Below are 13,670 nucleotides of genomic sequence, written 5' to 3'. Positions count from 1 at the left end.
TCAGTGGAAAATGTCCTATAGGACAGCACTGTTCTAGTGAAGCACGTTTTGCAAACTTCAGGTAAGGACCCATGACGGGGTCGTGAAATCAGTGAGGTGGGTCACAGGCAGCATTTAAAAAAACAGACTAGAAGCCAGGCTGCATGGGTATATAAGGGAGGGTCTGCCTGCTTTCTGAGAAAGCGTCTGTCTTGATTGTGTGGTCCATGATGGGTTGCCATGTCAAAGGGTGGTAGTTAGATCACTCCAGACCCCAAGCTCCCAGAGGACAAGGACCGCCACGGGACTACCCGGCCCTGACCCATCCACAGTCACGGAGCTAGGGAGGGCCCCTCCGCAGGTGACTCCATACAGCCCACATCTGGGCAGAGAGAGGTTATCTCGCTGCCTTCCAGATGGACAAAGACCCTGGCTCAGGGCAGCCCCCCCACCGTGCTGGTGCCTGCCTCTCCCCCGCTTGCTCTACACCTGCCCTCATCGGTTCCCATCACAGGAGACAATGCTTCCTGGGCTCTAACAGCTTCATGCGTAGTAGCTGAGGCCCAGAGACGCTGAGTAACTTGTTTGAGGCTACCCAGCGATATGTGCCTCTCGGGACTCTGGTGCAACGGTTATGGTGGCTGATGGTGGCGAATGACCACGCACCCCCTCCCCCATCACCTCCACCCAGCCCCTCTCCTCCCACCGTCTGCCTCTGCTGGGGCCCGAGTTGGCACTTACGGTGGCTGGCGAGGCACGGGTGGTGTGGGAGTAGGACTGGCTGGCACTGCCCAGCATGTAGCCGCCCTGGATCACATAGGTGCCCGCTCCGCCGCCGCCGCTGCTGCCACCGCCACTGCCACCGCCCCCGCCGCCGCCTCCCCCGCCGCCGCTGCCGCCACTGCCGCTGTTGCTGGTCCCACCCCCGCTGCTGGTGGAGCTGGTAACCACCTGGCTGCCGGACACGTACATGGGCACGGAGCCACTGCTGGCCACTGCCTGGGAGGTGGCGGGCGTGCTGACCTGGGCGGCAGTGCCCGCGGCTTCGTAGTAGCTGGTGCCCGCTGTCTGGGTGTAGAGCGGCGTCTCCGGGTAGGGGTAGGTGCTGGAGCGGCTGAGAGAGAAGCAGACGGAGGAGTCAAAGGGCCAGGGCTGGGTGGCCAGGGGTCTGACGCATGGGGCCCCTGCGGGGCGGGGTCCCTCTCAGGAAGGGAGCGAGCAGCAGCGGCCCCAGTCAGCCAACAGGTAGTTACCTATGCCGGACCAGGCACCCCCCGAGTGCTTGGTGGGGCACAATCTCTCATTTAATCATCAAAGGGGCCCCTGGCATGGGAGTCCACATCTCAGATGTGAAGAAGCCAAGACAGAACGGCGAGGTAACGTGCACTAGGCCACACACTTCAGTCAATCCAAAACCAAACCAAACAATGACCGAGTGCGTACTGTATGCTGGCCACTGTTCTAGGCACTGCAGACCCAACAGGAGGCCCTGCCTGGGGGCTAACGTGGGGGGGGGCGGGGAAGCCAGAGGAGAAGCAAGCAGAAGGTAAATCGAGATCACTGCAGAAGGAGGGCTGGGCCCGGATGGTAAATGAGGCAAGAAGAGGGTGCTGGAGAAGGGGGGGTGGTTTCTACTTCTGCATCCAGTGGCCACACGGGAGCCACTCGATGATGACTTTCGTAGTGCAGAGGCAAGTCCCTTTGAGGCAGTGACATATCCTGCCCCGGAGCGTTCTCCTCAAGCCATCCCAGGACCTGAGTCAGACGATGGAGGCCAAGGCTGCAGGTCGTCGCAAGAGAGTGAAAACTGGGGTCCATCTTTAGAGGAATGTTAAGTGAAAGGGATCCTATGGATGGGTGAGAGAGAGAGGGAGGAAGGTCCTGCCAAAGAAGAAGCTCCAGAACATTCTGTCAGGTGAACAGAAAAGGTGGGGAAAGGTAAGGATGGGGTTTCCATTTCGTATCTCCATCTGCATCCGTGGTGCTGGAGGCCCCGTGGAGGGTGGCAGGCATCTCACAAGACATCGTGGGGCACAGTTTTGATTTCGGAGCCCTCTTAATATATTAGTGTCTAAAAATAACATTGAATGTTAAAGATCCAGAAAGGAAGCAAGGCCAGCCAGGTGGGGCCCGCCTCGGAAGGCACTGTTGGAGTCTCCTGAAGGAAGCACGGGAAGGAGACTTGTAGCTTCTGGGGGCAGCAAGGAGAGGGATGGGGGTGGGGGTGGGGGTGAATGGTAGGAGGCGTGGTCACCGAGGTAAGCCCCTGCCTGATGGATACCAAGATGCAGCTCTCGATCAAGTACCCCGGTCCACGCATACCGAAGTGGCCTGGAGCAGCACCGAAGGCACGTGACCCCAAGTGGCACCAGCAAGTGCCCTCCACCCCGCCCCCAGGCAGGGACCACAGCCAGCCCAGCTCAGCCCGGCCCAGCCCAGCGCCCCACAAGCAACACGTGCTCCAAAAACGTGGCTTCGGTAGCTATTTGCTGAATGACTGACTGAATGTGTGCGTCTCTGGACGCGGCCTGGACAGAGCCAGGGACAGAGGTGCAGGGACTGTGGCTTTGGCCAGGGTGAGGCCCACCTGCAAGAATCCACTGCAAGAGAGAGCAGAAGACACAATGCCGCTAACAACGTCGCATACCAGAAGAATCTGATGCAACGATGGGCTACGTGCGATCACATGGACTATCATCACGGAGGGATGAATTCAAACAGAAGCAAAGGACGGATGCTACCAGGGGAGGCAGAAGGAGCCAGCGTAGCCCCACAAGGCTGGGGTTTGTGCCTCAGCTCTGCTTCTAACACCCCTGGGGGGCCCAGAGGAACACACTCTTTCCCGGAATGCTGTCTGTGCTCTCTACCCACTCTGGTCAACTGCAAGCCTAAGAGACCGGCAGCACTGGAAATTAATCAACAGAGCTGTGAGGGAGCTGGACGCCACGGACCATGACTCAGGTGCCAAGGTCATGCCCCCTGGGATCTGCCACAGCATGGTGACCCAGGGACGGAGATGCTCTATGAGCGAACCCCCAGCATCATGCCCACATGGGACAGGGTGGGGATGTAAGAAAAAAAAACCCAAAAAACAAAAAAAGACAAATGTAAAGAAAACCAATAGAAACTTCTAAAAATTAAATCAGCAATCACTCTAATCCTGGAATGATTACTACGGATGATGGGAGAGGGAAGGTGGTGTGCGGAGGATCCACGGCACACGGTTGTGCTGTGTGTGTATGTGTGTGTGTGTGCGCGCGCAGCAGCAGGGAGCGGGGTCACCCGAGTGTCAGCCAGGTGGGCACTGGCTATATGTCGTTCACGCTCCATCCGCACAGTGGAGCGCCACGCAGCCGTTAAACAGGGTGACTGGGGGCCGCTCAGAGAAACACGGAAGAGCATCAACATACACCGCTGGGGGAAGAAATAAGGGACAGAACGCTCCGCCTGTTTCTGCACAAAAAAGGGGCTAGTTTCCATTCTCAGAGTACCTCCGGGAGGAAACAAAGAGGTCACAGCACCCCATTTGGAGTAGGTTGGGGTCAACAGTGGAGTTCTCCTTTTCACTCTTTAACATTCCCTCTTACTTAAAAAATGTTATCTTGTAAAATTACATTTTCTTTTTCCTTTTCTAAAAACCAGGCCCATCTGACTCCAAAGCCCTAAATGATACTGGGATGCCTCTCCCAAGCTGTGAGGGTCCCCTCTGCTTTGCCCCTGCCTGGTGGCTGCTGGTTATCCTTGGGAAGCACCCACCACCCGTCACCCAAGGCCTTGAAGCCTGGCTGGTCTGCTTGGGGCTGGGACTCGGGCCTCAAGTCCTAGCAGGGTTCTGGGCAGACCTAGGTCCCAACTCCCGGCCCCTCCCCCAGCGCTCTGCCCACTCACATGGCACTGGCCGTGTAGCTGGCGTCACCGCCCTCCACATACTGCACTTGGCTGGAGTACACGTGTGGGACAGGCACCTGCTGGAGCTGCTGCACCTGGTGTGGGAGGAAGGGCACACAGGTGGTCAGGGGTGGGCCAGCTCCTCGGCCTCTGTCCCTAAAGGGCTGGTGGCTGTCCAAGCCCACAAGGACACCTGGCTCCCCGGCTGGAAGGCTGCATTTCTGGGCTTTCTGACCGCATCCTGGACAGGGCCAGGGGTCAGAGGCCCAGGGGCTACAGTCTCTGCCAGGGCTGGGAATCAGGAGAAGCTGTGTCAGGAGAAGCCAGGACTCTGTGCTTAGGCTGGGGACAGCAAGAGTGGGGCCTGAGGTGAGGCGGGCTGAGGGGACCCCAGAGTCCTACTGTGGGCATGAAAGTTGGACCCCAGGAGTAGAGCCAAGCTCTGGACAATGCTGTCGCTAAAGCTGAAGTCAAAGCCAGAGCCTGAAACTACGAACAGGGCCTCAGGGGTGGAGCCTGCATCAAGGGAAGGATCCCCGTCTGCAGGGGCGGGGCCTGGAAACGAAGTACAGGATGTGAGGGGCGGGGTCCGGGCTTAGGGGTGGGGCCCCGGTTTGTGGGACGCAACCCGGAATTACTGACAGGGCCTCAGGGGCGGGGCCTGAGTTTCCCACCCCATCCCCCACCCGTCTGCGGGAGCGGAGCCTGGGACCTGGAACCCGCCGTGGGGGTGGGGGTGGGGTCAGAGGCGGGTCCCCAGACTGGCCCGGCCGAGGTGGGAAGGGGGGTTCTTCAGGGCCTGCAGCGCCTGACGGGCAGCCCGGGGCCGGGCGCGGGTCGGGGCCGGCGGATCCCGCCCCCGCCCGCCCGATGCCCCCCGCCCGTACGTCCGCCACCTACTTTGAGGGCCGTGGCGGCCGTGCCGAACACTAGCACCTGGGGGACTCTCTGGATCCTGACCCTCTGGTCGGGGCTGGCTCGGGCCGGGAGCCCGGGCAGTGGCTCGAAGACCACTTTCTGCTGCGGCAGGAGCAGGTGCGGGGGCAGCACGCCCACCAGCTCCACCCACTGCTCGGCGCCCGGCTCGTAATGGGGCGGCGGCGGCTCGGGGCTGCCTAGCTGCGGGAGCTCGCCGCTGCACGCGGGCGGGAGCGGCGGCGGCTGCGGGGCCAGCGCGCTCGGCCGGGGCCCGGGCGTGGGTGGCCGGGGCGGCGGCTCCGGCGGCGGCGTGGGCCGGGGCTCCTGCTGCTCTGCCTTCCTAGCGGGAAACTGACTGCCTGAGCTCTGGAGGACAAACAGAGACACTGGGGGGTCACCGGGGCCGGCCGCGGGCGGGGCTCCAGGCCTCCGCCGCCCACCGGGTCGCTGAGCTCCCGCAGCAACCCGACAGATCTCCCACCCGGTGTCTCTGGGAGGGGAAAATCAGATCTCTCTCTTCGCAAAACCTGGGCCCTTGAACTGCCAGGTGCCGGGGGCTGGGGTGGGGGTGGGGGGGACGGCTCCAAGACCGGGTCTGCAGCCCAAAGCCCCAGGTGGAGCCTGGAGCGGGGCTGGGGCCCTTGAGGACCCCCAGCTCCATTCCCTCCCTGCGGCCTGATGGGCCTGCGCCCCTCCCCAGCCCAGCCCGGGCCCAGTCCCAGCTTGCCCTGAGGTAGGTGGAGGACACACGCACCTCTTGAGCCACGTGAACTGGCTGGAGCCCCTGCACTGTGAGCTGCTGCACGGGGCCGGCTTTGGGCGCTTGTGGAGTGGCTTGGACCACGGACCTCTGGGGAGGGAAAAGGCAAGTCAGACTGTGGTAACCGTGGTGCCCCTGGTGGCCCACGCAACCCCGAGTCCCCGCCCCATGCCCACAGACTCATGGAAGCGTCAGGGCAGCCTGGTGAGAAACAGGCCACCCTTCTGCAGCTTTTCCCTGCCCGGCCTTCACCGAGTGCCTTTCAGAGTCATCACCACATTGACTCTGGGTGCCCAGTTACCGGTGTGAGCAGAGGCTCATCAAAGTGAGGCCGACAGGAAGTGTCAGAACTGAAGATGAACTTGGGTCTGAGTGACGGAGTCCTTGCTGTCCCCCTTGCCCTCTACATGGGTTATCCCACACCCCCCATCCGCCATGCTGTAGGGATCCTGATACCACCCCCAGGGCACACAGTGAGGGGCAGGGGCTGGGGGTGGGGTGGGGGGTGGTGCTGAGTGGTAGACTGGGACTCAGACCCAGGCCTGGAGGGTCAGAAGGTCTGTGGAACACGGCAGGAACATCTGTGAATCCTTCAGGGTGAGGTTTCTGCTTTCCTTTGGAGGAAGAGTCTATGGCTCTCATCTGGTTTTCCAAGGGGTTTGGAACCCCGCAACTTGAGTGATAACAACCAGATAGCAGACACCCCTTGTCACTTAACCTGCTCCAGCTGCCATGACTGGCAGCTCAGAGCAGTAGCCTCTGGGAGTCCCCAGAATCCACTCTGTAGTCTGAGGAAGAGCCTCTACCTGTCCCAAAGGCTGGCCTCGGATTTGGAGGTTGGGCCTCCCCCTGAGCCCCTCAGGGGTAAGCCAGGACTTGGCCTTGGGGCTTCCTCCAGGCAACTGGGCCCAATAGAGGCCGGGTTGTTTCTCAGAGCTTCCAGCGCCTGTCCAGCGCTGGGTGTTAGGTGCCACCCGTGACGACCACATTTCATCCCCCAGCAGCCCCAACCACCCTGCCCCCAGGCTCCCAGGGCAGAAGCCATTATTTAGACGAGGATGCTGAGTCTGGAGTGAGGTAGAGGCGCTTGCTGAAGGCCCGGGGGGCCTGCTGAGGCTGTACCCCCATCTGCTTGGCTCCCACAGACAGTCAAGGAGTCTGTAGAGGCTGCCTGGCCAGGACCCCTTGCCCCAGCCACTGCCCGCCTTGGCCTGGCACCTCTTGGGTGACGGGGACACTCTGCTGAACGCCGTGGACCTGAAGCTGCTGTGGCACCGTGCCCGTGGGGGCCCCGGCCGTCTTGCTGGCGGAGCTGTTGGCCTGCACCGGCGACCGCTGCAAGGGAAGCAGACACGGGGGCGTCGTCTGGGCACCCAGGCCCTGACAAAACCCTTTTCAGGAGGGCTCTCCCTAGAGCTGTTTGGGGAGGGTGGCAGACCACAGAGGTCTCAACCTCCCAGGCTGGTAACTAGCCGAATTCCATGAATCCGAATGCCTTGTCCTTGCCCCAATCACCCCCAGGCCAAGCTGGGGGTCCGGCCCAGAGGTACTGGTAGGGGGACCCATCCTCCCCAGCGAAAATGGCCTCAGCTCAGAGGCCACCTGCTGCCTCCACAATCAGAGAGACTGCAGCCCTGAGGTGAGGAGGGGTAGGTGAGGGAAGCCCCACTCAACAGACGAGGTACTAAAGCACAGATGGGAAGGGACGGCCCAAGGCCACACAGCTGAGTGGTGGCACCAGGCACTGACCCCAGGCAGACTGGCTGCAGGTCCCTGTTGGCTCTGGGCCATGCTGTGGCACTTTGTATCATTAGCTGTTTTACACATAGAAAACACTGGGCTCAGAGGGCCCCAGGGGCCTGGCCAGAGTGCCCCAGGAGAAATGACTGAGCTGGGGATCTGACCCCAAGCTCCTGATGCTGCCACCCATGCTCCCAGCCGCCCATGGCCTGCCTGCCTCCAACACCTTTGTTGGTGTTCGGGAGATCCCCAGAACCCACCCCTGTGGTCTGAGGAAGAGCCTCGACCCGCCCTGAGCGGGGACGGGGGACCTCCTTTCCTTCCTGGGATACAGAGCCCTGAGGTGCAGCTGTGAGGTCACTTTCAACCTGGGGGGAGGCTGCCTCCTCCTCCCGGAGCTGGACTCTGCTCGCAGCCAGCGGGGCCATGAATTGGGCACCCAACCCGGGCTCAACAAAGACTTTGGAGGAACAAGTGGGCTTGAGGGGCCGGGACCCCAAGTATACTCTGGGGGTACATTGCCAACCGGGGGAGAGAGGTACAGGGAGGGCAGCTGAGGGGGCCACTACCTACCTCCGGGGGCGAGTGCACCTGCTGGCTGCCATGCACCGTCAGGGAAACCTGGCCGCCCTTGCCGCCTGGGGCTGTGCTCTGCACCACCAGACGCTGCGTGGGGAGAGCCTAGAACCAGGAGGGAAAAGGACCGCAGTTCACTCACAACAGCCCGTCCGGTTTTCACGAGCACCTGGCCCCATACCAGGCGATGTCCTAGTGCCACACACCTGTTAGCTCACGGAACCGCCCCAACAGTCCCAGTGCAGCCCTGATACTAACCGCACTTCGCAGAGGGTGACAGAGAGGTTCAGGGTGGCAGAAGTGTTTGCCCGAGGTCCTGGAACCAGTAAGTGGCAGAACCAGGGTCCGTGTCCAGGGAGCCTGGCTCCCCAGGCCACACGGAATATGCTCTCACCCTTGAAGCCTGACACGACTTTGTCCGTTCTGTGCTGAGCCCCACCCTGCCCCCAGCCTTCTGGGGGACAGACCACCACACGCTCACAGTCCCTGTGCTGGCTATGGGCTCTTGGCTCCTAATTGGCCGTGGGTTCTCTGCTTTGAGACACTGGGGCTGGACCTGAAAGTCAGCTTCCTTACTGCTACTCCTCAGCTCTATTAAGAGAACTCATGCAGGTGGTCCTTCCCCGATGGGCCCTGACTGCCATGGTCTCACTCCCTGGAGGCAGCAGGTGGGGAGGCCCCCGGATGGAGCCTATGTCCTTGATGCTGGGGAGGGCAGATCTGAGCCGGCCGCAGGGAGTGGGTTGTGCACACTGGGGGACGCTGTGAGGGCTGGGGCGGGTGTGGCAGCCTTACCTGCTGGGGCACGGGGATGTTGGTGAGCTGGAGGGGTGACACGTGGCCCGGCTTGGCCTGCACGCTTGTCTGGACCAGCAGACGCTGTGGGGGCAAGGAGTAAGGACCTGAGCCACGCCAGCTTCCCCGGGGAGGCCTGGCCCAGGTGGGTGGAGGGGTGGCTGCAGAGAACATCTTGATAAGGACATGTGAGCAGATGGCTCGAGCAGCAGGGCAGGAGGGGAGGCCAAGTCCCCGTGGTCACAGTCACCACCGCCCCTCTCATGTACCCGCCCAGCCCGCCCCAGGGGAGGAGTGTGTCCTACCTGCTGGGTGCCCTGCACCTGCTGAACCACCTGAGTGGGGACTCCGGTCTGGCTGGCTGCGGAGCCTGGGCTGGCCTCCGATACAGTCTCGCTGGCCCGCATAGCGCCTTCTGTGAGGAGGGGTCACTGGGTCAGCTCTGCCTGCTGTCCCTACCTCCACCCTGAGCCTGAGTCTGAGCCCACAAGAATGGACGATGGAGCCTGAAGCTGATTCCTGACGGGGTGGGGCCTCTCCAACAATCCTGCCTGCCTCCTGGCCAGCCCTGATCCTGCCCATTGGGGTGAGCCACAGGGACCAATGATCCTTGACATGCAGAAGCAGCCCCACCCCAGCCCATCTTGTCCCAAGACCTTGTCCCAAGACCAGACCAGAAGGGGTGACTGAGGAGCCAACACACAGCAGAGGCCCGGAGGGCTGGATCCCTTTTCCCAACAGATAGGATCTGTGGACAGCCAGTGACTGACCTTCTACCCTGGGGTCCCAGCAGCCCTAGAAGGACCAAGGTGCTGGGGCCAGCTTCCTCAAGATGACTCCTGGCTTCCCAGGAATAGAAGAGGGTCAGAAGAGTGACCTTAGAAGGGGGCGCCTGGGTGGCACAGCGGTTAAGCATCTGCCTTTGGCTCAGGGCGTGATACCAGCGTTCTGGGATCGAGCCCCACGTCAGGCTCCTCCGCTATGAGCCTGCTGCTTCCTCTCCCACTCCCCCTGCTTGTGTTCCCTCTCTCGCTGGCTGTCTCTATCTCTGTCGAATAAATAAATAAAATCTTAAAAAAAAAAAAAAAAAAGAAGAGTGACCTTAGAAGGCCCTGCCAGCCTGTGGCCAAGCACTCCCTCCCTCTCCACTGTCCCAGCCTCCCTGTCCTCAGTGGGACGGAGTGGGGCAGGCAGGTACTCACGCTGACAGGCAGCCGAGAAGAGGCAATTGTAGAACATGGTGCCCCTACCCTGCCCCTGCCCCCGTCTGTCCAGGGGAAGCCACCCCACACTGCCCACTCCTTGCCCACCTCTTTGGGAACAGCAAGGTGCGCGGGCGGCTTTATACCCGCAACCTTGGGGAGCTAATCCCCCAGGTGGATGCAGAGCTCCCGGGCTGCCCTCTTGGAATAAACACTCTCCTCCTAGCAGGCACGGCCCAAGCAGGGCCTTCGCTGGGCTGGGGCCTTGCTATGAAGTCAGGAGGGAGGCTGGTACCCGGAGATGCTATCGGGCGGGCACAGGTCAAGTTTCATGCACATCTCACTGAGTGATTAACAAGGGAGCTGAGAAGGGGAGAGGCACAAAGGGCCAGTGTCCTTGAGAGATGCTGGATGGGAGAGCCTCCACCCCAGCCAGGACACCATCCATCCTGCCCCCTCCGTGTGGCCTGGCTTGCTCCCAGCAGTTCCAGAGGCCAGGCTGGGGCTGTGGGGCACATATGTGCCTGCTCTTCCTCCAATGTGCTACCAGGAGCCAAGGTCCCAGTGCCACCTCCAGGACAGGAGGGTGGTGGGGAAGGAGTAGTAGGAGTAACTAGAGTACTTCAGTGCCCCAGGTGCTGTGCTAGGGTCTTCCTGGGTAGCTGGAGACAGGAAGAACTTTTATTGCCCCCGTTATCGGATAAGGCAAGAGACTGGGAGAGAGGAAGTGACCTGCCCAAGGTCACCCAGCTGGGAACTGACAAGCCAGGATGCTGGCCCGTAGTATCTATGCCCACATAAATCTTACATTGTGCGTGGAATCCCTCAGGTCATGCTTGGGCTGACACCCCAAGCGCAGTGGTGAACAGTAAGGCGAGGGTCTATGGGAACACCGTAAGGACCAGAGCATCCTCAGCCTCCAAAGTGAGGAGCTGGGCCTCAGCTAGGTGGGGACACAGGGACAGGGGCCTGGCCAGGGCAGAAGGGCAGTCCCAGGCAGATGCAAGAACCTCAGGGACCAAGTCCGGGGCACAGCTCATGAATGTGTTATGTGTTGGGGGTAGGGGGAGTGGTGGCCAGATGTGGGAGGTGGTGTTGGGGGAAGCCTTCCATTGGCCACATGTGGGACAGGCACTGGAACAACCTCAGGCCTGCTTGGCCAGCTGCCTCTGCAGCCAATTCCAGGAGATACCATTTCCTATGTTTGGCTAGAATCTTCCCTTGTATCCACTTAGGCCTCCCTGAGCAGTGAGGGAGGTAGCACTCACCAAGATGGGCCCCTGGGGAGAAACCTGAGAAAGCCCTAAGTCACGTGAGGGGCCCTGGCACACCCGGCTGTCCGTGGGACACAGGCAGCCAGGCCCAGCCCAAGGAATGGCACCCAACTGAGGCAGCCTTGCACAGGGTTTGCCTAGTTCAGGGTGGGCAGTGAGTGGGGGGCTGGCGCCAGTTACCTCCTAGGCCTGAAGGCTCAAATGAAAATTCCAAGGCTGATTCTTCAGTCAGTGGGACCCTTAGCATTTGGGAGGCCTGGGGACCTGCTGAGATCAGGGATCTGCCTGGGATGGGGAAGCTGCAGGAAACAGTCTGGGATGGCCCCCAAGGCTGGGACCCCCACATCAGCCAGGCCTGCCAGGCTGTACCACGAGGATAAGCAGGTGAGATTCCAGAGTCTACTGTCTGGATGAGAGGCTTCCTGTGTGTGTGTCCCTGTCTGCCCAGGTCTTGCCCTTGCCCTGTGTGTGTATGTGTGTATGTGCTGGGGGGTGGGGTATTAAGTCTGCGAGCCTCTGCATCTGTCTGCCTTCTCCTTTCTGGGCATGTGCACGAGACCAGAGAGGGCCCCGCAGTCTCAAGTCCTAGTCAGGAAGTGGCAGCTGATTTCCTGTCCCTCAATCTGATAAGCATCTCTTCCCCCCTGGGCCCTGCACTTCCCCACTGAGACCTGCTCACAACTCCAACGCTTCGAGCCATGAGGGGGAAGACTGAGGGAAGCCCCAGAGCCCTGACTGCGAGCTGTGGCTCTAGTCCTCACAGACGATGGGCGGGGCAGTCTGGCTCCCTCCCTCCTGATCCTTTGCTCCTGGAAATGACTTCAGTCGGGGGCTCCTGAGGGGGCCTGTGGGTCCTGGGTCCCTTGTCTGTCCTGACCTTGGTTTCCCCATCTGTGCTTGGAGATGCTGACAAACAGCCCCCCATCTCTCTCATGGACACAAGTCTTCCCTGGACTCCCAAAGACTCCAACTGTGAGAGAAGCAGGGAAGAAAGGCTGGCCGCAGACACTCCTTCAGCCCAGCCCTGTCTGCTGCGGGCAGGCTTGGTGGCACCTTCCTGGGGGTGGCTGCCAGGACCCACAGTGCCCTCCTTCGGCCTCGAGTTTCGGGCGAGAGTCTGGCAGCCTGTGAGGACAGGGACTTATGGATCTCGAGGGCTGTTCCTGAGCAGGGTAACTTGAGCTTCCTTCCCATCACCTCCAAAGATACCTTAGGGCAGAGTCCATAAAGACCGGGCTGGATGAGCTGTCTGTGGTGTCGCTCCCAGCTGGCTACCAGCCTGGCCTCCAGGTTGGGTCCAGGGCCCCACCCTGTCTCCTCCCTGCGTCTCCCTGGGTCCCTGGTCAGCTCAGATTGCTCTGGCTCTGGACGAGCCCCAGGCACCTTACGGCAGCCTTTACTGGTGTCAGTTACCTCCTCTACCTCCGCCACGCCTGGGACGGGCTCAAGTGGCCCAAAGGCCACCCTTAGATGAAAAGGGACACTAACCCAGGAGAGGGTCATGGAGGAACACTGGGAAATCACTGCAAGGGGATGGGGGAGGGGTCCATGGAGCAGCAACTGGAGTGACAAGGGGCAGCCAACCTCCCCCTCAGAACAGACTGAGGAAGCATCACCCAGTAACCCTTTGGGGACAGCCTCACTGCCACCAGAACAGGCAGCAGCAGGGAAAGAAAGTCCCCTGTGAAAGACCATTGAGGTACCACGAGACCAAAGAAGGAAACCCAAGAGTCACACCAGCGGCCCATTCACTGCAGCCCATCAGCACAGAGCAGCTCCACAGTGCAGTGGGCGATCAGGGGAGGGGGAACAAAGGCCTTGGCCTCTAAGCACCAGGGACTCCCCGGGCACGCACCAGGAAGAACTGGAGAGGCTGAGGGGGAGAGAGGAATGTGCTGGGAGTTGGGGTGCTCTGGGGCCTGGAGCCATGTGCCCTTTCCAGACCCTTGCCCTAAGGACCCCGGACCCCCAAAGCCGCCAGAGCCAGCATCCAGGAGGCCCAGGGCCAATCAGAGGCCCTGTAGGCTCACCAGAGTCCTCCAACAGTGACAGGCGAGGCCTCCCACCCGCTCTCGGCCACCTGGAGCTGACAGACTGTGAGGGCTGAGATGCATCCGGCCAGCCTTCATGTGGGTGTTCATGCCACAGAGACTCAGTGGACAGAGCCCTGCCCTCAGGGACAAGGGGATGGACATGACTGCCATCATCATCACTTCAGCTGATCATGTGTTAAGCAGAAAAACAAAGCTACATCAGGACACCGGGAGGGAGCGGTGGAGGTGGGGAGGTGAGGGTGGTCAGGGAGGTAGCATCTGAGCTGACACCAGAACACAAGGGACAACCCCCCAGGAGGTTTGGGACAGGCGTGCTCCAGACAGAGGGCACTGCAAGTGCAAAGACCTGGAGGCTGGACAGAGCCTTGTGGGTTTTTGGAGCTGCAGGAAGGCTGGCAGGGCTGGAACAGGTGTGGGGCGGGGGGGCAGGTGGGCCGGGAGCCTGGCAGGCCTCCCAGACCAGAGTTGGGAGGCTAGGAAATGG

The 13,670-nt window shown here is 61.2% G+C and overlaps 1 protein-coding gene across 3 annotated transcripts in view; it reads right to left on the bottom strand.

Moving 5' to 3' along the window:
* RFX1 (regulatory factor X1) overlaps positions 1–13,670 on the bottom strand; it is a 30,812-nt gene that overhangs the window by 7,294 nt on the left and 9,848 nt on the right. For 2 of the 3 annotated variants that reach the window (XM_087867220.1, XM_087867222.1), the window contains exons 3-10: positions 8,962–9,071; positions 8,657–8,740; positions 7,859–7,966; positions 6,764–6,880; positions 5,540–5,635; positions 4,768–5,151; positions 3,868–3,962; positions 721–1,093 (exon numbers count right to left, since the gene is read on the bottom strand). In XM_087867220.1, the coding sequence (XP_087723346.1) occupies positions 721–1,093; positions 3,868–3,962; positions 4,768–5,151; positions 5,540–5,635; positions 6,764–6,880; positions 7,859–7,966; positions 8,657–8,740; positions 8,962–9,071 (1,367 nt within the window). The remainder of the gene's footprint in view (positions 1–720; positions 1,094–3,867; positions 3,963–4,767; positions 5,152–5,539; positions 5,636–6,763; positions 6,881–7,858; positions 7,967–8,656; positions 8,741–8,961; positions 9,072–13,670) is intronic. The other variant, XM_045811948.2, reaches the window with a different exon arrangement.

Source organism: Ursus americanus, chromosome 14, assembly GCF_024610735.1.
Source record: "Ursus americanus isolate L20-20 chromosome 14, mUrsAme1.1.p, whole genome shotgun sequence".
Lineage (NCBI taxonomy): Eukaryota > Metazoa > Chordata > Mammalia > Carnivora > Ursidae > Ursus > Ursus americanus.
This window is presented reverse-complemented; position numbering and strand designations above follow the sequence as displayed.